Consider the following 26,198-nt stretch of genomic DNA (forward strand, 5'->3'; position numbering starts at 1 on the left):
TGAATTACCGTCTACAAAAAAAAGTTAACTAAATGTCTTGTTATAGAAAGGAATAAACCGTTCCTTACATAAAAGTATCCGTCAGAGACGCCCAGTGTAACGATCACATAACAACTAAAACCGTATTTCCTCAAAAAATTAAGAATCTAAGAATAAAAATTTATTAATTTAAGACGAGAATTATTTGCGCATGAAAACAATGTCCACGAGTAAAGAGATGTATGGAGGAAGATTACAGTGTTTTTGAATTATTTTTCTAGTCAGTGCTTTACAATTTGAATATAAGTCTACAATTATTGACGATCATTTGTGACATTTATAGAAATATCCAAATAGCGGTTTCCTGTCAGTAAAAGTGGAAATCACAAGGATAAAATAACTGTAAAGATAGTTGAAGGAACTGGTATTAGTCTATCATTAAGTTTATTAAAGTAATTTGGAAAAATCACAGTAAATCTGAATGTGTGGCAGTTTTGGGATCTGAAACAGGCCCTCTGTGAATTGAAATACCTTGTCCTATAGTTGCAACACTCACTTGGTTGATGTAATGTGAATGCACAGTGAACTGTCATGGATCTCTCAAACTGTTCACCGGAATGTTGACAATTCTGGAAAACAATAGAGCTTTATTTACAAATTTTGTAAACTTATTCATGTACAATCCCATATACATATACGCTTTATCACTGCGCTCAACTGAAATTCGCAAGATGCAGGGACATTAACTATTAACGACACAAACTAAATTCCTTTTTATCGTATGAACGAACTTTTCTGTCACATAACGATGATATGCCTTTTATTGATGCATTCACTTTTCAACTTAAAACTAAATGTGGTAAAAAATAACGGACTGTATTTTACTTAGCAATAACTTGTTTTCCAAAATTCATAATACATTTGAGACTATAACATATACATACATAAATATATCATTTATCGAAATTTCTTAAGTTCACTTAGTATTATCTGTCACCACACTCAGACTACAGTAAAATACATGCCCTGATTGCTCAGAAAATCGAATCTGATTCTTAGTTGACTGGCAAGTTAGTATCACAAAAGTTTCTTCACATATCTTCCAGCCGATCACGACATGGATGACTTTTCCGAAAGGACAGTCAGAAGTTTCTCACCAACCGCCTCTATCAGTGATACTAACTGGGACATTTCAAATCCAACATTTACAGATTTTTGTGTAGGAACTTCCATTTAGCACCCATTATGTTGTGATAAGAAACTGAAAGAACTGCTACTCTGATAGATTTGTGTGAAAATTAACAAAAAGTGAATAAAATGTTTACGTATATTACAGGTGAATGAACTGTTAAGTTTTCTGAAGTGGTAGTATGACGTATGGTGTATCCTCCCTCTCTCTCTCTCTCTCTCTCTCTCTCTCTCTATATATATATATATATATATATATATATATATATATATATATATATATATATATATAGGAAAAACTTGCATTTATTTCAGTATGACTTGCACCCTGAAATTAATAAACAGTAAATTTCCATGACTGCTATTTCAGATTTCTGAAGACGGCTGCAGGAGCAGGAACGATAGGAACGGAAACGCCGATGATGAGAAGGAGGTCTACCCGGATCGCTCTATTCTGTTTGCGGATTCGTCTTCCATGGAAGAAGAAGGCGGTGAGGAAGAGGAGGACGAGGAGGAGGTTGAGGAGGAAGAAGAGTTGTTTGCGGCCCCGTTTGATGACTCTCCGCCGAGAGGTGGACCAATACGTGGCACCAGAAGCTCGATGGGTTCTGTCGTGCTCACTGGAGCGTTGATGTCCAGCCGCAGTTTGGCAGCAACGAATGGCTTGGCGGCTTCCACAAGCTGCTGCTTCCTCTCTGCTGCGTTCTGTGGGCGTACGAGAAACAACAATACTATGTTTAGCCGATGAAACAGCAGATCAGTTTCAGGCGACAGACGAGTTCAACTGTCAGTTGAAGAGATGCTGTAAGATAGATGTCAACAGAAGTAAAACAATGGTTGTGGAGCGCAGAAGAATAATTCTTAATTATTAAATCATTTAATGCTGACGCAACCAGATTAACATATGAGACACTAGTAAATAAGTGGTGCTATTTGGGTAGAAATGGAATTGACGATGGCAGAAATAAAGAAGGTATAAAATGCAGGCTTGGCATTTCAAGAAATTTATTTTCTGAGAATTAGAAATATCTTAATAATGAATATAAATTTAAGTGTGACGAATTCTTTTTTGAAAGTATTAATAATTCTAATGGAACGTCTTTCGCTACATATAGAACCTCTTAATGCAGTTAAGAAATGGATTACCCAATACACTTTATAAATTTTTTATACAAAACAAAAAAATTCAGAATTATTATGACTTCACCTTTCATATAGTTTTAATAACATAAATAATATGATATTCGTTATTTTCAAATAACTTCATTATTTCTCATCGTTTGGATTTATTTCGAAATGTGTTTATTTAATATTTCCATTTGAAGTCATTAATCGTTAGTTATAAACTTTAGAATAACATCAAACAGGATTATAATGAGTACGTCATTTGTTATGTAAAATACTTTGTTTGAGATACACACAATCTTAGTTAGTCTGTACGGTGGTGGCAGAAACAAGACGTAATTGTTGGTGCATACTACCGTATAGAAGACTTCTAATTTCATGACTTTATTCGTGAGATTTAATTCAGATGATTCTTTCTGATGAAATTTGCGAGACACATTGGTGTCTTGCTTTATTGTAACATCCAACCATAACTTAATTAAAACATTCATCTGTGTACAGAGCCCCGCGTACAAAGCTAAGAAACAGTTAGTATGTTTTTATACAACCCCTATAGGATTTACGCACCTCAATTATTTTATTTGATGTTCATTTATTCGATGTCTTCTTCTACGTGTTCCGGTGTTTGCATGTGAGCGAACAGGACGGAATCCGCCATTGTTCTGCATTATTATTAGGCGGAGAATTTAAGGGATCGTAGCTATTATATTAAAAGCCAAGGCGCGGCGATGTACCAATATACTATCGAATGCAATCACGAAAAAGTAATGTGAGATGTAAGGTAAATAATTGTATATATTACGTGTTAATATTTAAGTTTCCAAAGAATGAATTCAAAATTTTGTGTATTTGAATGTGTTTAAGGAAAGATGTACAAATTTTGTGGCTGCCTGCTTGTATTCCTAGAGGTGTAGACTTCAACTAAGATGATCTGCTATACTAAAAAACAAGCATCTGTAGACTGTTAATTGCTGATACCTTGAGATAGGCAACTAGCTGTCTCCAGTGACCTAACCTTTTGACTCTTAGCTGCTTGAGTCATTCTTAACATTTACGGAGAATAATAGTTATAACGAAAAAGGTCTCAAACAGTTTTTCCATTAGTAGCAAAAACCTTATGAACTTTAATTCTATTATCGCATGCAATACCTTCTTGTTTAAAAATTATTCTTCCTATGAGCCACGCTTTCGTCGAGGAGCTACTATAACAAGACGAGTAATGAGATTTTTATTCCGCGATCTTCCTTCTCACTCATTTTGACTGCTGTACACTAGTTCCTTCATTGATAAAAAATGCAGTTGATTCGAAAAACAATTAACAACATTTTTCAAGTTCAAACACATAATTTTTTTATGCATTAATAGAAGGGAGAGTCGTCACATAGTCTTATACGGAAGCGAAACATTAATGATAAACAGTATGTGCAAAGGGAGAAAAACAGCTTCAGAAACACTACAGAAGAATGCTAAAGACCCGATTTTTATTGAGTCGACGCCCGGAGAAAATAATTGTTAGTATAATTTGGCCTAAACAAGCGATTCATCCATACGACAAATTCTGTGGATTCAAGGAATAATTAATCTGATAATGTGGTGGATGTAAAAGTTTTAGAGAAAGTCTAGAGCTTAAACAAAGCAAGCAGGTTCAACTGGATATACGTTGCAGTAAAAATATGTAGAGATAAAGCGAATGCAAAAACAGACTATTGCAAAGCATTAAAGCAGTCTTCGCTCTGAACATCACAATAACAACAAAAAGAAGTAGGCATTACTTTCTGACTAATTATTCGTACACTGGTGCTTCAAAGGTCTTAGTGCAGATAGGTTTTATAGTCCCGATCACTTCAGCTGAAAAATTTGCCATGAGTACCCTAGACCAAATTCGATGAACGTAGGTAACGAATTTATATACGTTTTTATAGATTCTGCCAGTTGAATGGAATTGCTGTTTCCTTAGAGTATAGCTCAACTTTGTCCCTTACACGTACTTTAGTTCAGGCTGACAGATTGGTTTCGTAAGAGTATGAGTCTTACTAATTTTCTCAGAGCAAAGTTTCTGTAGACCGTCATTAGAGAAACATCTTTTGCAATTATGTAGGTTCTTTCGCAAGATTGGTACGCGTTCCTTGATACAGGGCAGGATCGCCATAATTTCATCGTAATTTCGGTAATAAACGATAAAAGAAATTTAGAGAAAGTTCAAAGGTTTACTTTAAATTAGGTTTACCATACAGTTAAGGCGTTAGGGAAATTAGAGTTCAAGTTGCAGGTGTAAGTCCAAATTTTTGATACCATTTAACTTGACAGTTACATATAAAACACTCTGTGCGTGAAAATAATGCCAAAATGCACTTAGTTTGGAATTAGGTACTGAATTGTAAGTTTTCCGTAGGAACAAGGTAATTTATTTCGTAGATAGAAGAGAAACATGAGTACCATCATTAAAATTATCCTATTAGGAATTCATTATGTTCTCTACTCCAACTGCACAAAACCTGCACTGCTAGGTATTAAATTTTTAGCAACAAGAATACAAAATAACAAAAATTCACTTACTATTGGTATACAGTGTAGCATGAAGAATGCGAGACTTTTAGGCGATATGGGAGTTCATGTAGTACTAAATTGAGTACACAGAGCTGCCACCTCTGGCAGGAGCAACGGCCTCGCGTCTAACTGAGCTTGGATGACGCAGTCGAGAATGTGATTCACGATAGTTGAACTTAATGGCAAGAGATCGTCATCGTTGCGACTGGCAAATGCTCGCATGCCAAACTCTGGGCCACACATGACCAAATTTTTACAGTTGTTGTTGAGAACGTGCTGGACAAGGCAACAATCTAACACCCTCTGTTCAAAAATGGTTCAAATGGCTCTGAGCACTATGGGACTCGACTTCTGAGGTCATCAGTCCCCTAGAACTTAGAACTACTTAAACCTAATTAACCTAAGAACATCACACACATCCAAGCCAGAGGCAGGATTCGAACCTGCGACCGTAGCGGTCACGCGGTTCAGACTGTAGCGCCTAGAACCGCTCGGCCACACCGGCAGGCGAACACCCTCTGTATCGAAGTAGTTCTGTACAGTTTGCGAAACGTGCGGTCTTGCATTATTTTTTTGAAAGAAAACGTTAGAGGCATCAACAGCTTCTGGGTACCTGCTCCGACAAGCTGCAAGTGCCCCTCCTCCACCAGATGGTCACCACTACATACGCAGCCGTTATATAATATACGAAATGAGAACGAAATATGGTGTGCCATACATAGGTCGCTGCTTGAAATTGCTGCAATTTTGATAACCTAGGTGTTCACAACAATTTGTAGGTCTTTAAAATTGCTAATAACGACGGTGTTATATAGAAGATGTGCGGATTACACAGAACCTCTATGGCTTTCTTACGTCACATGTTTTGAGTCAGCTGTCCAATATCGAAAAATACCTGTAGTCGTGAAAGCAGTATTCAAAACTGTCTGTGGTGTACTATCGTGAACTTCGTGCGGGTCGCTGTTTCAGCGTGTCAGAATTCAGATTCTACAGTCCATGTACTAAATACCCAATGGGATTTTTTATTACTAATATGGATGTTCAAAACCAAATAATAAGTATGCTGAGTGAACACTAGCAGGAAAAACTATTTTCATTTCGTTAACTGTTGTAGAACAGAATTTATTTTTAGTAGCTTTTCTGGTAGTTAAAACGCTCCCAAAACATCAGAGGACCATCTTCACTCCCCAAAATGCGCAGGTTATCTCATCATCTGGTCATCTGTACACTGGGTGCCTTGCAGCATTTGGAAAGAGGTAAAATCGACACTCGTCGGACAACACTACATGCCTGCAGTCGGTTATATCCAGTTTCTCAATTGTTTGGTCTACTGAAGATGAGCAGTTTTAAGTGCCAGCATGAAAAATGGCGCTCTGCGAGACATCCGACTCGAAATGTTCATTGCATATAGTTTTCTTAAGAAATGTTCACTTGTAAAGTGGTTGAGATGGACCTGTATTCACTGACAGCAACAATGCCTGCATTGTTTGAAGCCATTTGTCATTGACAAGGCGTGGTAGTCGTCTGTTGTCCCTGCCGATTAGTATTATGCAGTGACTGACTTTCTGTGAAGCATATAGCGGCTTGCTCTATGATTAAGGATCTTCGGCTCACACTGTCTCCCGCAACCTAATGAAAAAATTATGACAAAATATAATTGATGTCATCTTTTATCATAAAACTCTACAATTCAAGCTGGCGAAGTATTGTTCAGTTTCTCTACTATCTCTTAGTAGCTAAAAGCAAGAAATCGCGCAATATGGTGCAGTCAGAAATTTTCAATACAAAGCTATTTGGACTTTAGGTGCTCCAATGCGCAGTACTCTTTTTCTCCACGAGCTCGACCTTTTCGCCTCCTTGCGTCGTGCATACATCATGCATGCGTGGAAAAGAACGCTATAGTAACTGCTTCAGCAGCTGGTAAGCCCAAGTGTGCGCTCTTCAACAGGAGGGTGCCCAGAGGTCTTGAAACACGGTAGTCAGCTTCAAATGTCATACTTACCAAAAGCTAAGGGGAAAAACAGTCTACAGTTAGTATTCACAATGGTCTCGATCGCACTGCAATGACCTACAACACTTTACTGCTTTCCACTTTTATGAGTCATCATCAGATGTCGTTCAAAGGTGTCCGAATTCCTAAGGGAGCAAACTGCTTAGGTCATCGGTCCCTAGACTTGCACACTACTTAAACTAACTTAAAATTAACTTATGCTAAGAAAACACACACACACACACACACACACACACACACACATGCCCGAGGCAGAACTCGAACCTCCGGCGAGAGGGGCCGTGCAGTCCGTGACATGACGACTCAAACCGCGCGGCTCATTATCAGAAACACCATCTTATTACAATAGTAACATGTCGAAAAGTCATATGTCGTCCATTTTCGCCACCTGTACATCTCAAGGAGAACCGCAGCAAGTCACATACAGAAGCATTCATAAACATGGGATAAAAGGCACACTAAAGTTACATATGCCAATAGCAATTAAACGTAAAAAACACAGACCTGGTCAATAAAGTGTTCAAAGAGAATAAAGAGATGGATAAAATCTAAATATGTACAGTTAGCTGAAGCATACTAATTAAACATTTCACATTCATAAGTCAAAGATTGTTTGGATAATAAAGGGTAGGGAGTAGTAAAAAATGTACATTATTGAATAATATAAAGGTGTCTGTCAGTGGTAAATTGTAATATTTCAATAAATCTTATTGTAAAATTCCAGCAGCGAAAGAATGCTCTTATCAGAGCACAAAAAACCCTGATGTCCTACTTTTTCTTTTAGAAAACTCTGACTCTTAAATGTGGTGCCAGCTGAGTCATTTTAGAGTCCTCAGTATCTTTAAAAATTTTCATAGAATTTTGACATGCAAACAAATTTATGGTCTTTTTAACATGCAACTCACCTCTCACTCCCACAAGTTCCCCAGACTGTAACTCACTTACACCCACTAACCCATCATCGCATGTCGCCCATACCCAACCACTCCGACTTGCCTATTCTGACTCAGTCATTCAGTCCAATTCATTGCCGTTATTCCTTGTGTGGCTCTAACTGACACTGTCCTCTGTCCTGGTGGGCCACAGTCTCCCTCGTCCTGTCCTACTAATATCACGGTCTCCCTTTTGCTGTCTCTTACTACTACTATCTCTCACTGCTGCTGTCTCTTCTCATTGACACTATTATCCTCGTTATCACTGCCAGAGATTCTGTCTCTCATTATCACTGGGTCTCAGCCCCTTCCACATTGTCCTCCTTTTTATTTCTGGCATTGTCTCCTTCACTCTTTTTCTGGTACTGCTCTGTCACTGTCAACTATGTCGCACTGCCACTGTATCCCTCTCTTACCCTAACACTGCCATTGTCTCTTTCGTGCTTTCTACATCACGACCGCAGTCTACCATCTTCCAGTGTTTTTTTTAATGTTCAGTCTTTTCTCCACTGCCAGTGTCTCGTGTCGAGTATTTTCGTATGCCAAAATTTTTAGGGCATGTGACTCAACTGAAAGACGTTATGGCTCGATCCAATTTTGATAGTTTACTTATATGAAATTGTAATAACTGAGGAGTGTGTAATTTTACAGTCAGAACCGATTTTGTATGCACAAAAATTTTACATATGCTACAGAAAAACGTGTTTGCAGAATCCCTCTGATGATAACGGTGACACTTTACAGCATATTTGTCTGTGCTACGACGCTTTTGAACCTACGTTTTTCCTCACACTGACTTGTACGTGCGTGTTTCACGTGTAATAGTAGTGTAACTTTGAGCCTCTGTATCTCGGGAACGGATAAAGATATCAACAAAATTTTCAAGGCTGTTCGAGATTGTGATCTTAAAAATTTCAGCCACGTTTCAATTATTTGCTGTGCATAGCCGTCTCGGAATTCGCGGCTCGGTTTTGGTACCGAAAAAACATGTTCTTGGGCTTTTTTTGAGGGGGGGGGGGGGGAGGGTACCGCCCATGAACAGAATGGTGCCTCCATAAGTACCTTAAGGCACCGAAGACCTCATCTAATGCGAAACTAACTAGCCAATTTGCTCCACTTGCCTAAGCTGGAGGAAGTGTGAAACGTTCAAATTTTGACCCTTACTGCAAGATAATTACAGAAAGATCATTCTTCTCTTGAATATAAAAAAATGTGTGAAATCTTATGGGACTTAACTGCTAAGGTCATCAGTCCCTAAGCTTACACACTACTTAACCTAAATTATCTTAAGGACAAACACACACGCCCATGCCCAAGGGCATTTGAACATAAAAATAGTCCCTAGCCAAAGGGCTATCCAAAATATTTGTCCCTACCTTTCTATCACCAACAGACCTCGACGTATGAGCCGCTGAAAAATCCCATTTTGATCCATGATGTTATGGAGTATAAGAGGTACACATGTTGTAGCATGCGTACTAATGATCAGGATCTGTGATGAATAGTTCTAAACTTTTTAATTTTCTTGAGTTTTACCACTCAGTAATCATAGTGAGGTGCTGATTGAGCCTTTCGGTATATATGGATCAATAAACAACTAACTAAGTAACTGACTAACTAACTGATGTCAGATGAACGATTGTACGATTTGTTACTTCTGTAATACTTCTTTAAATTGATTCTTGAAATTTGAAACCAGTAGACTGTTAGAGGTCAGCCACTGCAATCGAGACAACTGTGGACATGCCGCGCGGGATTAGCCGAGCGGTCTCAGGCGCTGCAGTCATGGACTGTGGGGCTGGTCCCGGTGGAGGTTCGTGTCCTCCCTCGGGCATGGGTGTATGTGTTTGTCCTTAGGATAATTTAGGTTAAGTAGTGTGTAAGCTTAGGGACTGATGACCTTAGCAGTTAAGTCCCATAAGATTTCACACACATTTGAACATTTTTGAACAACTGTGGACAAAAGTTCTCTTCCAAAATAGATTGTGCTCCAGTTTAACATTGTCACCTCTCATTAACAAACAGTTTAACCTACCGTGATGAGGCTGCCGGCGATCTTGGAGATGTTGGTGATGAGACTGAAGCTGCCGCCGAACAGCTCGTCTGGGATCATGAGGCTGACCCGCGTGCGGGGAAACTCGGGAACATCGTCGGGCGTGGTGGAGCGCGGCGGAGCAGCGGTGCCCCTGCCGCCCTGCAACACGCGACACTCACGTCAGCTCAGCCGGTGGTCGGCAACGCGGAGTTTTCAAGTCTTTAATCAGGATAACTGAGAAAGCGGCACTCACTTCGATTACTCTGAATTATGCTTACTTACTTCAGGTATGAAGGAAAAAAGTAAACAGTACAGATACCACAGATAAAGATATCACCATATGAAATACATAAACGGAGGTGATGAACAGCGTAGAAGGGAGATATACAAGTGGACTGGAGATTTGGCTACAATTAGGAAAGGAGCTCCACTGTAAGAATCATGTTATATCTGTAAGCAATGTATATCTGGAGACACTTGGAAATTTACAATCGGAAATGAAGTGCATAACTGTGCCTGTTTTGAAGGAGTTGTACGAGCAAACGGCCTACGAAATTGAAAGCTGATTAAATTAGATATAGTTATTGTTCAATATCTAGTCAATCTAAACTGTGCCGAGGTTGATTCTCTTCCTGGCCTAAAAGCAACCTCAGTGCAGTATCTATGGCGGCAACTCGAACATACATCTGCAAACAACAGGTGTGTCTTCGACCCGTGGTGAGCAGTGTGAGCAGGCATTGGTAAGTAGTGGACATGCGAATGTAGGGTGACAACGTTGTTGTCCCACAAATCGCGGTAAAGTTACATCTCTAAATCACGTGCTTTACACTTTCTTTAGAATGATCTGAAGAAAAGAAACGTTTGTGCAAAAAATTTGTCCCATACACCTTGATTCCCGAAAAAAAGTAGTGAGACGTGCATGCCGCCAAGGTTTGGATGAAATGGAAATCGTGGACAATTCACTTCTGGAAAACCGACCACGGGTGAGACTTGCTGTCTTCAATATTATTCTGCCACAAATAACGAAGTGTAGAAATCCACATGAAGAGTCAATGTTTTGACGATATAGCAATCATTGAAGCCAATCTGACGCGTGGGTTGCACTACATCATGAAGAATTAGTTTTGTGACAGTATCAAATGGTTGTATGAGCATTATGAATAACAGAAAACTTTCTGCGCGAAAGAAAGTGACTTTAAATCTTTATGGCCGGCCGCGGTGGTCTCGCGTTTCTAGGCGCTCAGTCCGGAACCGCGCGACTGCTACGGTCGCAGGTTCGAATCCTGCCTCGGGCATGGATGTGTGTGATGTCCTAAGGTTAATTAGGTTTAAGTACTTCTAAGTTGTAGGGGACTGATGACCACTGATGTTAAGTCCCATAGCGCTCAGAGCCATTTGAACCATTTTTAAAATCTTTATGTAGAGTATTGGTACTTTTAGTATGACTCCACTGAATGAAAAACTTCGTTTTAATTCACTTATGTAGATATCCTGTGAGTATTTCTAATGACCTACAAATATCAATACCATGTATTTCTAAGAGAATGGGAACTTCCACATATGAACTATGGCTTCATACGATTACGTGAAAAACGTTAAATTACACGCATGCTGATATCAAAGGCGTGTTTCTAACATATAGAAGTAATAAAATGCATAATTCTTTGTCTACAAAAATAAAACTGAGAAGGTTATTAATTTCATGTTTACATAGCAGTGGAAAATGTTTCAAATGGCTCTGAGCATTATGGGACTTAACATCTGAGGTCATCAGTCCCCTAAAACTTAGAACTACTTAAACCTAACCAACCTAAGGACATCACACACATCCATGCCCGAGGCAGGATTCGAACCTACCACCGTAGCGGTCGCGCGGTTCCAGACTGTAGCGCCTAGAACCGCTCGGCCACCCTGGCCGGCCATAATAGTGGACCCGTCGTTGCCGGCCACGAGGGAGATATTCCAGAAATGCGGTACAAACAACATTTCAGATTCCTAGATGTGTGTCACTTCTGTTGTATCAACGTTTATTTCATAGTAGTTTCAATAATTATTATACACGCATTTTCAGTCGTACTTTCGTTCATATATCTGTTTCATCTCTTAGAGAAGTTTCAGGCTGGGAAACCAAATGCACTGATTTTCAGTTATGAGGGTTACATGCTATGCTAACAGAGCTACGTTGTTCTATGAACACTCGAATCAAACTTATAGCAGCTGTGAAAAATATCGAGGAATTGGTAATTAAGGAGAAAATGTAAATACGATATACAGACGATTTGTTGCAGTGGCTGGGAATATCAGGTACTCACTACGAAATAACCATATGGCTGCACACTTGTGCAATCAAGCTGTTAACATAGGAGATGGAGATACAGCAATGTGGACATTTTACAATCAATAAAAACCAGTGAAAGACATCTCTGCACTGCCAATCTGGGTCACCAATGTGACTGTAAGAGTGGGTAGCTACTTGCTCAGTTAAATTACTGCTCATTCGTATCTGGTGGATCTTGCATGCTCTGTGTCGTATTAAGAGCTACATTATCGTTATTGCTTAAGACGCAAATCGATACCTTTTCATAACTTATAGGGTTTCAACATCTGCTGCCCACGTACCGTCGAAGAAAAGACTAATCGCAAATACCACTCAATATGTTGGTATGGTACTCAAAACTAGTAGCAAATAAACATTACTATGGATAGCGAAGATTAAAAAGTTATATCGAGACTTTCAGAAAGAAAGAATGTAACAAAATCACTGTATCTAAAATCAAATTTCCCGGGGTCGACAAACAGTTATTTTTTAAATAAGAAAATGAAGCATTTGCTACTTGTAGCTCAATTCACACTGCAGACAGCGAGGAGGATGTAATTATAATCAAGATGTTTTATAATCTAGTTCATTGACTAGCTTCGTTATTTACAGCTTATTCTGATTAGACGATCGTATATTTTAGTGTGGAGGAAGTGAAAATTAGACGTTTCATTACTGCAAGAATTGTTACTAAAAAGTACGTAACTGTAAGGTAACAACTGTCTGATTAAATTCGCATCGAGGTACTTTCGAAATCTAGTCTGCAGATGTTTGCACTTTACCTACTCGGAAGAACCTAAAAGTATGCATCGCTGACAAGCTTTGTTCCTCACTGCTGATGTAGCCTCTTTTTCTGGAAAGTTGTTCATTGTTGTACACGTGCAGTGGTACAACAAGTGTTAATAGCCTGATTCAAAATACCATTCGATCTCATCTTGTAATACATTTTTGCTTCGGAAATACGATGATGATGGTGGAGTGGAGATTTGTGCTCGTCAGTCTCATGATTTTTCAGCAGACTGTGGCTCACAGACGGATTTAATTTTTGGTATTTTGTTCGGGAGCATGCACTCTGTGCCAGAAAAACTAAATCTGACCTTTTACGTAACTGTATTCGCAGAATTAGAAATATATGTATTTCAAAAATCAGAATGTGAGCTTTTCCAAACCTTCATGGCATATTAAACCTGTGCTCTGGATCAGCTATCTAACCAGGAAATCGTGCCTTCCATGTCCAATGATTTTACCAACTGCTTTGTCCAAGCAAAACTCCAAATCCGAGCTCATAGCTTCATTCAGGGAAACAAAGCTCCCTCTGTAGCGAAGTAATTTCCTTGTGGTATCCTTTCTTATATGAATGCTAATCCGCCTAGTTATCCAGGGAAATACCTACGAAGTTAGGAGAGTATGGGAGAGTTACTGGGAGAACTGAAGTTATGAGCTGGTCAAACGTGGTGACTGCATAGCTCAGTGAATAAGGATTCCTCGCGGAAGGCATGTCATTGCTTCGCATTACGGTCTGACACACAGGTTTAATGTCAGGAAGTTTCAATGACCGCATTGCCTCATAACTTGAAAAATTCATGAAATAGCGACAATTTTTTAATATCAATTTTCACGCTGCCGTAGTCAAATTTGTATCACGAAAAGCAAGAAGGTTACCTAAGTCATTTGGTCAGCGGTTCCCTGTTACATCACACGTCGCAGTATCGAGGAAACCAGTTCTTTTCTTGTTATTACTTCATCTTAGCCTGCTGCTGAATCAGATCCTTTGTATAACTTTGGTCTTTTTGTAGAAAGTATCGCAAACGAAATCTCATCAGTTTTTCGTAGTGTTCTTATATGAGACAGAATTACGATGACTGTAGTCGTAGGTGTGACGATTAGGTCCTTACCCCCTTGTCCAATAGATAAAGTCGCTTGTACGGCTGAAAATACCTGTTTGTTAAGTGATGTTATTCTAATGTCACGCTGTATGTGACTAGATCTCTCTCGTCTCGTTTATTTTTCCACGTATGTATAGTGATAATCCAATAATTTGTACCCGAATAGTTATCATCGTTTCACTAAGCTTCTGAGACGACATGTCACTCAACAGGCTCCTCAGAAGCCATATTACTGTTCCGACACCACGGAACCTCTTTTAAAGATGACAAGTAGGGTATGAAACCTTTTGAAGTACACCAAAAAATTATTTACAATGGCGCAACTGTGATTTTTGCTCGAGATGGACATATGGGCTGGAGGAGATGGGAAGGTACGGTGGGGAGGGGTACAGTTGAATGAATCTGTGGACCATATCGTAACTATCAAGCAAAAGAGACCATAACTATGGGTCCAAATGAGAAGATCTCCACAAATTCGTGAAATCTGGGAACGGGAGTAGCACAATATCTCTCTTTAGAAGACCGAAATCTAGCCTTTTCAGGAGAACAGAGGGTATCATGACATGCCAGTTTCTCGTTTTTGTTTCTGAGCAATTGTAGAGCCTATGGCTGATTCTGGAAATGAGTAATAAGAATTCGATATATTATTGGCCCCGTAGATTCTCAGTGAGCATTTGGACAATATCAGATAAACAAATTTAGGTAATGCTAAATTTCAAATGACTTGATACTGTAATATTTCTACCACACATTCTAAAAGAGCTGATCAGGCAAATTTTCTTACGCCATGCTGTAGATCAAGTGCTTCTAAAAACCAGGTGGACTAAATCACTGCCCTACACTGAAGTAATTGTAGTTATGACATTATTATCACGTGAAAACGCAGTGCGTTACACTTAATACAAGCCGCCTAGAGTATGATGGAGATTTACCACTCATTTACCGGAATCAGAAACGTTATAAGGTACAAGAATCTGTTAAACATAAAACTCGCACTGAATCCTTTTTATTACCACGAAGTGTATAAACGGGTTATTTACTATTACGCTGTGATGTGTGAAATTTCTCTCATTGTTACTGAACTGGCAATCTGAAACACTGGCGTTCAAATCCCTGACCGGATATCCAAATTTAAAATTCTTGGTGTCTTTACATCGCTCCAGACAATAGTGAATGGTTTCTCTAAATGGACTATTAATGGTTTCTTTGCCCATAATTGTCCAGCTATATAAGTGTGTTTAATAAAATGTATTGCGGTTGTTTTAAAAATTCGCCCATGAAGGAGCAATTGATGGTTGTGAGTTGACAGTTATATTTCAGCAACAGGAAATAAAGCAAGACTTACGTTTTATATGGTTTGTAATTTGTTGGAAATAATCTGAAGCTTACATCAAAGTAGGCACAAGAAACTGGTTTCTGAATGAGGAAAAGCTTTAAGAGGAAAATACATTTTCCGCATCATGAATGTTGCTGAAATTGTAGCTAATCTTACAAATGAATTCTACAGTGTAGCTACAGTAAGCAAACAAATGATGTTAACCTGCATCCTGCCTTTACGTTTTGAACTTGAGTGTTGGTGCTGAGTGACCTTCTAGTGGAGGATGGTATACCTTTGAGCGTCTTCAGTGTACCTACGAGAGATTTATAAAGAGTAGTTGTATAGTGGTTGTGCTTGTATATATAATTATGTAAATGGAACACAGGAGGAGATACATAGCTAGTTGTTCTTTTGAACCACTCTAATGTCGACTAAATGTCACCATGTGGCAGATGTACTAGAATTTACAGTAATTTATGCAGTGGTTCTATCGACAAAATGAAGGTGAACTGATACCTAATGCAAGTTTGCCAAGATGAGTATACAAATATCAACATAGAGGCCTCGGAAACTCACAGTCTCAACAGTAGATGTAAAAACTAGTAATAATGAAATATACTTCCAATATGTTGCGAGGCCTAATGCTTGAAGTAGATGTGGATGATGTTGATCATGATGATCATGATTATTAAGCTGTCACTCCGCAAGACACTAAGCAAGTAAGGACTGTCCTTGAGAATAATGTTTCAGCGATCTAGGCCAGAAACGCGTGGAAACAAAATAATGGACAAGTATCAAAAATACCACAAATACATTTGTATAATCGATGCGCTAGTGCAAAAATGAAGCGTGAGTTCACTCAGTGAAAGTTACTATATTTTTCAATGAATTCCAGCTATCTACAGTGCAGCTATAATTAAACTTTCGCTGCTGCAGCCAGTATAGACGGAAATCTATTTAGCGTAGGCGTAACCAACTTGATAGGAATGATGTTCAGACTGTGCACGGCAGGATTTGCGTTGTTAACACCGTTACTGTCATGAATTGTCGTTAGGCGCCGATACTGGTGGGGAGCGTTGGGATGAAACACAGGCATCAGTGTGCATTACAGCTGGAGACAATCATCAGCGTTCTGGACAAGCTCAGCAGGTCTTTACCCACAAAGCTGTTTCATCCAAACTACAACAATACTGCTCTGCTCTTCACGAATATCGACGTATTAAAGCAATATGAAGAGGTGATATTTCTGCACTTCAAGAGCATGATTCGAAGTTCGCATTAACTGGTGAATTGGAAATTACTATAGGGAGAAGCCAAAGGCCCATTCCACCACTGATCGTTGAAGAAGTTACTCTTGCTATGGCTGGAAATGCTGGAGACAATGTGCAGTCTTCAAAACGAAGATGAACATAGGGGTGTAGCCAACATCCCGTCTGAGACATTTCTGCCTCCAGTAGAGCAATCTCGAGTGCTGTTCCAGACTGTCATGGATGCGGATAGTTGTCACACTGAATCACTTCCGTAACCTGTCTCGTAAACATAGTACGCAAATAATAAATTTTAGCCTCTCATGTGGAGATTATAATGTGTTTCTTTCAATAGTTTATTCGTTATTTCTCTTCTGCATGTCCTTAAAAATGTTTCCACAAAGTTTCACTACTCTACGATTACTCAGTTTTAGTGGGGGCCCTCCCAAACACTGGATGTTTAATAATCACCACCCTGTATATGATTGACATTTTTAACCTAAAATTTCTTCATCACATCTGTATGTGCAACTAGCAATAGCTAATTGCGCCTGTATACAGTACTGCTCATAAACGGCTGCTTGATGAGCAGATATCATTTTTTATGGCGAAGCCAGATAATAATTTTCTTATGCCTAGGCAGCAATTGAAATGGAACGATCTATCCTCTTCACCTTTCGGATCCACATTTTGCATTCGTGTAAAATTATTTTAGGACCAACAAATACGAAGAGAATAAGCTTTGTGGGTGCCACCAAAAAATAACTTGCTTACACCATTTCAATAAAACAAAGCTGCTGCGGCTAACTGTTATGAAAGGTCGATAAGTCTTGCTATATTCCTTTTAAAAATATAAAAAAGCGTGCCATATTGCTTCAGAAACCAACTGAAAGGTATGTGCGTGTTATCAGTTATTAAACAACTACCCGCAAAGTGCTAAAAGTACGGGGTATTCTTCTTTGGGGCCACAAATATATTGCCATAGCTGAGGAATTCCCGTAACTGCCAGTAAATCCCTCTTCTTAAATATTGCGATGCATTGCGGTACACCAAATTCCGTAACGTGAGTGTCTGAGTGCGTTTCTATTGTTACTGGACAAATTTATTCCACTGCCAAGAACCATCCACTACAGACATACGCGTAAATTTGGAATAGAAAAGGGGAGAAGAAAATAAAATTCTTGCAATTTTGTAGAAAACACAAGTTTCTAAATGTTGCATCCCAAAATAAAGATGACATAATCGGAGGATGAATGTCATGCTGCCAATATCTACCACAATAGACGGTATAATGCAACGTAAGTGAAACAACGTTCTCAAACGCTTTTCTAACAACGACTGTTTAAGTGGTAGGAGATACATACATTGAAATAACGTCGTTAGACTTACAGAATTTGGTTACAAAATAATTTAGACCAGTAACAGTTCTATTCTGGTAATGAGCTTACATTTTGTGATCCTGAAACAAACGTAGTGGGATGCCACAAGGTGAAATGACATCTGCAGAACTGAAAACTGGAATATTGCAACTCTAGAAACGCTAATCACAATCATTATTTCGGGTGTCAATATATCGCGTAACCGTGATATGATTCGTTCTCATCTCTACAGACTAAATTCGTCGATTAACTCTCTAATATCTAGCTTCACGTTTCGTATTTTGTGAGGTATTTTGATTCTTTTACGATTTTTATCTATTTGCTAAATAGGATAAAAATGAACTTAATTAAATAAAGTTATATTGATAATCATGTTTAGAAAGTAACGACATCGTATGATGATAAATGTAACATATTGTTTCAAGACTTAGTTTTAGTTCCAATCTGCAGAAAAAGTAAGGAAGGAAGATTAGGATTCAATATGGTTCAAAGGGCTTTGAACACTATGGGACCTAACATCTGTGGTCATCAGTCCCCTAGAACTTAGAACTACTGAATCCTAACTAACCTAGCGACATTACACGCATCCATGCCCGAGGTACGATTCGAACCTGCGAGCGAAGCGGGTGTGCGGTTCCAAACTGAAGTGCCTAGAACGGCTCTGCCACACCGGTCGGCCTGAAGATTAGGGTTTAACTTTCCGTCGACAACGAAGTCATTAGAAACGGAGCACTAGCTGGGATTGTTTTAAGTTTGGAGAAGGAAATCAGTGAAGGATTTATAAAAACAAAGTGAAAGGATTATCGTGTTTTTAAATATCTAATTGACTGGGACAGGTATAGGAAGAAGAAAAGAGGGCTATATGAAACTTAACGTTTCCCTTTTGCGACAACTTTCTCTAAGAAGAAACTGCTCGTGCCAAGATATTCTAAGACAGACCTACGTTATTTTAAGTTTCGTGTTTCACGTAAAGACGGATACAAAATACACTCCTGGAAATGGAAAAAAGAACACATTGACACCGGTGTGTCAGACCCACCATACTTGCTCCGGACACTGCGAGAGGGCTGTACAAGCAATGATCACACGCACGGCACAGCGGACACACCAGGAACCGCGGTGTTGGCCGTCGAATGGCGCTAGCTGCGCAGCATTTGTGCACCGCCGCCGTCAGTGTCAGCCAGTTTGCCGTGGCATACGGAGCTCCATCGCAGTCTTTAACACTGGTAGCATGCCGCGACAGCGTGGACGTGAACCGTATGTGCAGTTGACGGACTTTGAGCGAGGGCGTATAGTGGGCATGCGGGAGGCCGGGTGGACGTACCGCCGAATTGCTCAACACGTGGGGCGTGAGGTCTCCACAGTACATTGATGTTGTCGCCAGTGGTCGGCGGTAGGTGCACGTGCCCGTCGACCTGGGACCGGACCGCAGCGACGCACGGATGCACGCCAAGACCGTAGGATCCTACGCAGTGCCGTAGGGGACCGCACCGCCACTTCCCAGCAAATTAGGGACACTGTTGCTCCTGGGGTATCGGCGAGGACCATTCGCAACCGTCTCCATGAAGCTGGGCTACGGTCCCGCACACCGTTAGGCCGTCTTCCGCTCACGCCCCAACATCGTGCAGCCCGCCTCCAGTGGTGTCGCGACAGGCGTGAATGGAGGGACGAATGGAGACGTGTCGTCTTCAGCGATGAGAGTCGCTTCTGCCTTGGTGCCAATGATGGTCGTATGCGTGTTTGGCGCCGTGCAGGTGAGCGCCACAATCAGGACTGCATACGACCGAGGCACACAGGGCCAACACCCGGCATCATGGTGTGGGGAGCGATCTCCTACACTGGCCGTACACCACTGGTGATCGTCGAGGGGACACTGAATAGTGCACGGTACATCCAAACCGTCATCGAACCCATCGTTCTACCATTCCTAGACCGGCATGGGAACTTGCTGTTCCAACAGGACAATGCACGTCCGCATCTATCCCGTGCCACCCAACGTGCTCTAGAAGGTGTAAGTCAACTACCCTGGCCAGCAAGATCTCCGGATCTGTCCCCCATTGAGCATGTTTGGGACTGGATGAAGCGTCGTCTCACGCGGTCGTGCGTCCAGCACGAACGCTGGTCCAACTGAGGCGCCAGGTGGAAATGGCATGGCAAGCCGTTCCACAGGACTACATCCAGCATCTCTACGATCGTCTCCATGGGAGAATAGCAGCCTGCATTGCTGCGAAAGGTGGATATACACTGTACTAGTGCCGACATTGTGCATGCTCTGTTGCCTGTGTCTATGTGCCTGTGGTTCTGTCAGTGTGATCATGTGATGTATCTGACCCCAGGAATGTGTCAATAAAGTTTCCCCTTCCTGGGACAATGAATTCACGGTGTTCTTATTTCAATTTCCAGGAGTGTATATAGGAGCAGGTTTTATGTTTGCATTACTGGAGGACAAATACATTCCTTACGGGTTAGTTGGCACAACATAATAGTGATTCTCATTTCACAGTTTTATTCTTAAATAAATACGAGCTTCAGTACAGTCTTATTACAACATGGTACAAAATGTCTTATTCTAAGGCATATATTTTGATCTTTCTTGAATACAAAAAAGTTTCTTCATAAAAATGTATTGCTGAGTGATTATGACTGATGGTTTTTGAAGGGAGAATAGTAGTAACTTATTCAATAGGCAAGATTGGTAGGAATCAGTGACAGGAGATGATAGTCATGGTTTTACAAGACTATGCAAGAAGTATGAATAAGAGAAACATATTTGAGAAGAAATCATATGGTCCTTTTATAGTCTTTTTTTGTGTGCTGTGGACCTAGAACGTACTTTAGACCACCACTGTCCATGTATATGTGAATTTACTGTTTGCGTAAAAGGGCCAACAAGTTCTTCTTGATCGTCTCGAGACTCCTGATATTTAAAGGCTTTTTCTGCTCCTCTTGCTAAGGGAAAAATATATGGAGCTCAGTGTCAAACGAAATACACCTTATCAATTTACTCTTTTGTATAAAAAATGAAGAGACTTACAACAGACCATCTTTCTAATTACTGAAGTGCTATAATCGGTAACAGATTTTTTCAGACTACTAGCTGTTCACCATTTAGGACTATACCGTGCACAGTTGATTTAGTACGATTACTGACATAAAGATTTTCTGTTGGTGTGAACTGATCGAGAAGAAGGCAAACAACCACGAATACGTTTAGAAGGCCTTATTTTATGCCATTACTGATTTAGGGCTATCATTTCTATGTTCAAAGGCCTATACAAGGTGTGTCAGGAGAAGAGGCACATGCTTTGAGGGGTGACAGTTAACTGATTCTCAACAAAAAGTTCATACGTACTATTCCGAATCGTTCCCGAAATAGTATATATTTAATGTACGCTATTATTTATTTATTTTATTATGCACATACTGCCACTGTTTACAACGTACAACAGCAGTGTAGAGGAAATTAAGACGCACAATTTGATACCGCACACTTCTGGTCTATCAGTTTGGGAAGCTACCTCCAAAAGTCCTACAGAAACTAAGCTACAGCGTTATGCGCGTCGAAAGAGATTTGCAGTATTCCCGTGCACTCTTCGCGCAAACTATTAGTTTTAGAAAAAATGAATAGGACCTTTTTTGTATGATATTTAATGTAGTTTCATTCTGTACTGTGGCGCGATGTCGCTGGAGGGCGTAGTTTTCGAGTTATTCCAGAAAAAAGTACGTATGTTAAATGTGTGCTGTCTTGGAAACCATTCATAATAGGCCATAATCGCTAATACTATCACCCCTCGAAGCATGTACCTTCCCTCCTGCCTCCTCACCTTGTATGTATGAGGAATATTAAGAAGTGTTTGTTTGATGGACATTCTCTGTGCACTGTAACACTTGTTCTGTCATCCTAAAAAGGCATAATGACCAAAGTAAGACGAGAGACCGTCGACTGTTAAGTATATAAGTGTATTACTCTCTCAATATCCCATCCAATGCTGGCACTTTAGCATGTTTTTGCTATCTTTATGAATATAAAGCAGTTTTAAATCTGCAAATGTTGTTATGCAGGGCAGGAGGTTGTGACATGGATTTGACGAATACCTCACTGGAAGTGTAAAAATTAGCCACCTTAGGATGGGCATGATATCCCGAAACCAGTAATGGCAAGAAATGATCTTTCAAAAGTAATTATGGATGGTAGCGTTTTCTGACAAAAATCCTTAACGACGCAGATTTCAACAAGATAATGGGTAAAATAACATTGAGTTTTTTTTAAATATTCGTTTCTGTTATGGCACGTTGCTGTGTGCCTGGTATGTTACATTGGCTCCTGAACATAGAAAGTGGCGGTGTGAACATCATTAGGCTTAATCAGGTCCGTCACCAAATGTGACCGTGGCTGTCGTGCTGAAAACTGCTGTCACGCTTCCTGAAATGTGTTCCAGCTATTGCTATTGCTAGGCAAAGTGCACTACAAAACCAACAAGAGCACGTATCAGGATTCGCCATGTCGAGAAAAACAGCAGCGTGGTAGATGTAACAGGATACAGCTGAATGTGCTGATAACGGACAGTGAGTCGCGAGACGGATCTTAGAGGAATCGCGGACAGTGAGGAGAAGAGTGGGAGAGAAAGGCAGAGTTATCCGAAGAGGCCGGCGCCGAAGGAGGCGGAGAGGCCGGCGCCCGCCCCCGCGCCACCGCCGCTGCCGGAGGAGCCTACCGAGCAGGGGCCGCAGGGCACGCCGATGCCGAAGGCGCGGTTCTTGGCCACGTTCAGGCGGTCCAGCTGCGCCACTTTGCGTGTCCCAAGGTCCAGCGCCTGGTTTATCTTCTGCAAGCAAAACACAGTGCATGTCTCCGTCAGTCACGTCCTCTATCAGCTGATTAATTTGTAGCACCAATCCTTTACTTAATAGACGTTGTAACAATAACACTTTTGCACCAAGCAGCTAAATATTGATTTGTTATTATTATGATTGTTTATTTGCAAATGTATGTATTTCTCTCACTGAATGTAATTAATAGCTATACAGTGATGTGACAAAAGTCACCCAATGGCGATAAGCACATATTAAGATTGTAGTACCGCATTCACAAGTGTTAAAATGGCAGTGCATTCTCGGAGCTATCATTTGTACCCAGATAACAAAAGACAAGGAAAAGTTTCTTTTTGGAAAACTTTCTTTACTTTGATAGCTGATCTTTATAGGTATTTATCAGCTGAATCCAAATCTAGCCTTAGTTTTTTTGTATCACCCACAGTTTTCGAGCAATATGCTTTTTACTATATAGTACAAAAATCCTGTGCCATACGGTAAACGGTGAAATTAATGAAACGCTTTGTTACAACATGACAATGGTTTTATATTTACAATAAGCTACTTAGAACAATGATATGTGTTAATAGAGGTTTCACTTGCCAGCTGGAATTAGTTTGTATTTTCTTTCTCTCTTTTCTTTGAAGCTTCTTCTGTAGCTTTTTTTTTATGATGAGTTGCTTGCTGAACTTCTCGGTGAAGTGACCAACACTAGTCCCTCATCATGATGGTGTTCCAGCAGCCTCGGTAGCGTTTTTCCGTCACTACTTTAAGATAAATCAATAAACAGCCTCCGGCCTTCCTTTTTGCATTCAGTACCAAACTCATTCATCAGACTGGAACTGTCTGAGCAGTACACTAAATCACCTTCTTGTGGAAAAAACTTGAATGATTTCTGCTCTCTCTTTCCTTACATGTATATGTTGCTTCCAACTGTAAATAAGTTCTTTTCTTTTAATCTAGAGCCAAGCAATTCAGCTTTTCCTTTCGTTACGCTCAGATCCCTAACCAAATCGTTAAGCTCGGTCTGAGTAAACAATCTGTGCTCTAGACGTTCTGTATTACAGTGGAAATCATCATCATTTGGTTCATCTAAATCAGATTGTACATCAGAAAATACTTCTGTTGGAATAGAATTTAAATCATCTGGCGGTTCAGGAAACGGAAAATCTACGCCATGCCCTACTGGTCGGATGGCGGACGGAAGGCTAGGGTAGGCTAGCTTATTACCTTCTTGGTTTTCGAATTATGACCTGTTATATCAACACACTGTAAAAGTAGCAATCATTGGAATGATTTCTTGGCTCCCTCCATATCATAGGAACAGCAAATCTAAAGGCTTTTTTTCTCCTTTCTGGACCATTTTCTCAGATCTTCAAACCGCGCATAACATACCTTATGATACGTTCAAGATTTATCTTTATCACCAAGTTTAGATCCAAAGTGTGATAGATAAACCTTTTTCACAAAGTCTGTAATGTTTCTCGGGTGTTTTTTAATCACAAATTCACCACAAATATAGCAAAAACTGTCAGCAGAGTTTTTACAACCACGATTATACATTGTACTGAGCGCATGTGCAGGAAACGGTAAAGTGAGGTTAGGTTGACAGTAAACAAAACACCATCTGTTAACACAAAAATAGAATCGACTTTTTTGCAAGCAAATGTTTTTCAGCAGTGCTGACAACGTCATCTACCTTCATTACACCTCCTTTATAAACTATTTTAACTACATAAAAGCTGTTAAATTCTCTAAAAAATCACTTAATCTGATAAATTTAACTGTGAAATGTGAAGAAATTGTGGGTGATACAGTTTTTTAATGTCATATTTGGATTTCCCACCCTAAAAAACATAATAATAAAGTATTTTCAGCAAAAGGGTTTATCCATGGTTGGCCTGTGTAATTAATGTGAAAATGTTTCCGACGTGTTTATGGTCGTAAGAAGGGAATTAACAGACTTTTAATGCTGAGTGGCAGATGGAGCTCGACACGTGGGACACTCAGTTTGAAAAATCTATAGGGAATTCTATAGTCCGATATCCACAGTGTCAAGAGTGTGCCGAGAATACAAACTTTCAGACATTATCTCTCACCACGGGTAACGCAGTTGCCGACAGCTTCACTTAACCAGCAAGATCAGCGGCAATTGCGTAGAGTAGTCTCTGCTAACAGACATCCAACACAGCATTTAACAACGGCTTAAATAAAGAATAAATAACGTGTCTGTTAGGACAGTGCAGCGAAATTTGACGGTACGGGGTATGCCAGCAGTCTACCGACGTGAGCGCCTCTACTAACAAAACGACGTCGCCTGCAGCTCCTCATCTGGGCTCGTCACCATATCGGCTGGACCCTAGACGACTGGAAAACAGTCGCCTGGTCAGATGAGTTCCGATTTCAGCTGATAAGAGCTGATGGTAAGGTTCGAGTGTGGCGCAGACCCCACGAGGCCATGGACGCAAGATGTCAACAAAGCACTGTCAAAGCTGGTGGTAGCTGAAAAATGTTGTTGGCTGCGTTTACATGGAACAGACTGAGTCCTCTGGTCCTACTGCATCGATTATAGACTGGAAATTGTTACATTCGGCTACCTGGAGACCTTTTGCAGCCACTCATGGACTTCATGTTCCCAAACATGCGATTGGGCCACAAACGTTCGCAACTGGTTGAAGAACATTATGGACTATTTGAGCGAACTATTTGGCCACCCCGATCGTTCGAAATGAATGCCATCGAAATCAGATGCGACATAATCGAAAGGCCAGTTTGTGAAAAAAGTCCTGCACCAGGAATAGTTTTCATTAATCGACGGATGTAGATGCAGCAAGGCTCAATATCCCATCAATTCAAAGACATGTTGAGTCCCTGCCAAGTCGAACTGCTGCGTTTCTCCCTTTAAAAGCAAGTGAGAAACGATATTAGAAGGTATCTCATGACTTACGTCATCTCACTGTATTCCTCAGATCTAATGTAATATTAATAATTATGCTTATTTTATGCTACAAATGTGACCAGCAATTTGTCATATCGTCGAATCACTTACAGTTAGAATTGAAATACGGAAGGAAAGATGTGGATGAAACCTTGTATCCTTCGTAGCTGTTAGCCCGCCAAAGTAAAAGACATGAGATGCGGACTTAGCTCGTCAAGAGGACTTCAGACAGTCAGCAGCAAGAAGTTGAAGAGTGAGCATCCCAGAGTGGAAACTGAAGCAGAATTATTTCATGATTTTTACAGGAGTGCTTCTGATGGAACTACTACCTGCATAATGCAACGTGGCACAGAGAAAGAAAGAAATTTAATAGACCAGTTCATATGCAGAACCATAGTTATCTAATACTTTCCATTACCATTGACTCTCACCCCAAAATTTTCTGATCATCCACAAATTTGAAGTTAATTGCTTTTTCTATAAT

The 26,198-nt window shown here is 40.1% G+C and overlaps 1 protein-coding gene across 1 annotated transcript in view; it reads right to left on the reverse strand.

The window, feature by feature from the left end:
• Positions 1-1,470: 1,470 nt before the first annotated feature.
• The window catches only part of LOC126251820 (uncharacterized), a 239,025-nt gene continuing 214,297 nt past the window's right edge, over positions 1,471-26,198 (reverse strand). The window contains exons 4-6 of the mRNA XM_049952479.1: positions 22,680-22,790; positions 9,818-9,976; positions 1,471-1,872 (exon numbers count right to left, since the gene is read on the reverse strand). Of these exons, the coding sequence (XP_049808436.1) occupies positions 1,603-1,872; positions 9,818-9,976; positions 22,680-22,790 (540 nt within the window). The 3' untranslated portion in view covers positions 1,471-1,602. The remainder of the gene's footprint in view (positions 1,873-9,817; positions 9,977-22,679; positions 22,791-26,198) is intronic.

This window comes from Schistocerca nitens, chromosome 4, assembly GCF_023898315.1.
Source record: "Schistocerca nitens isolate TAMUIC-IGC-003100 chromosome 4, iqSchNite1.1, whole genome shotgun sequence".
Lineage (NCBI taxonomy): Eukaryota > Metazoa > Arthropoda > Insecta > Orthoptera > Acrididae > Schistocerca > Schistocerca nitens.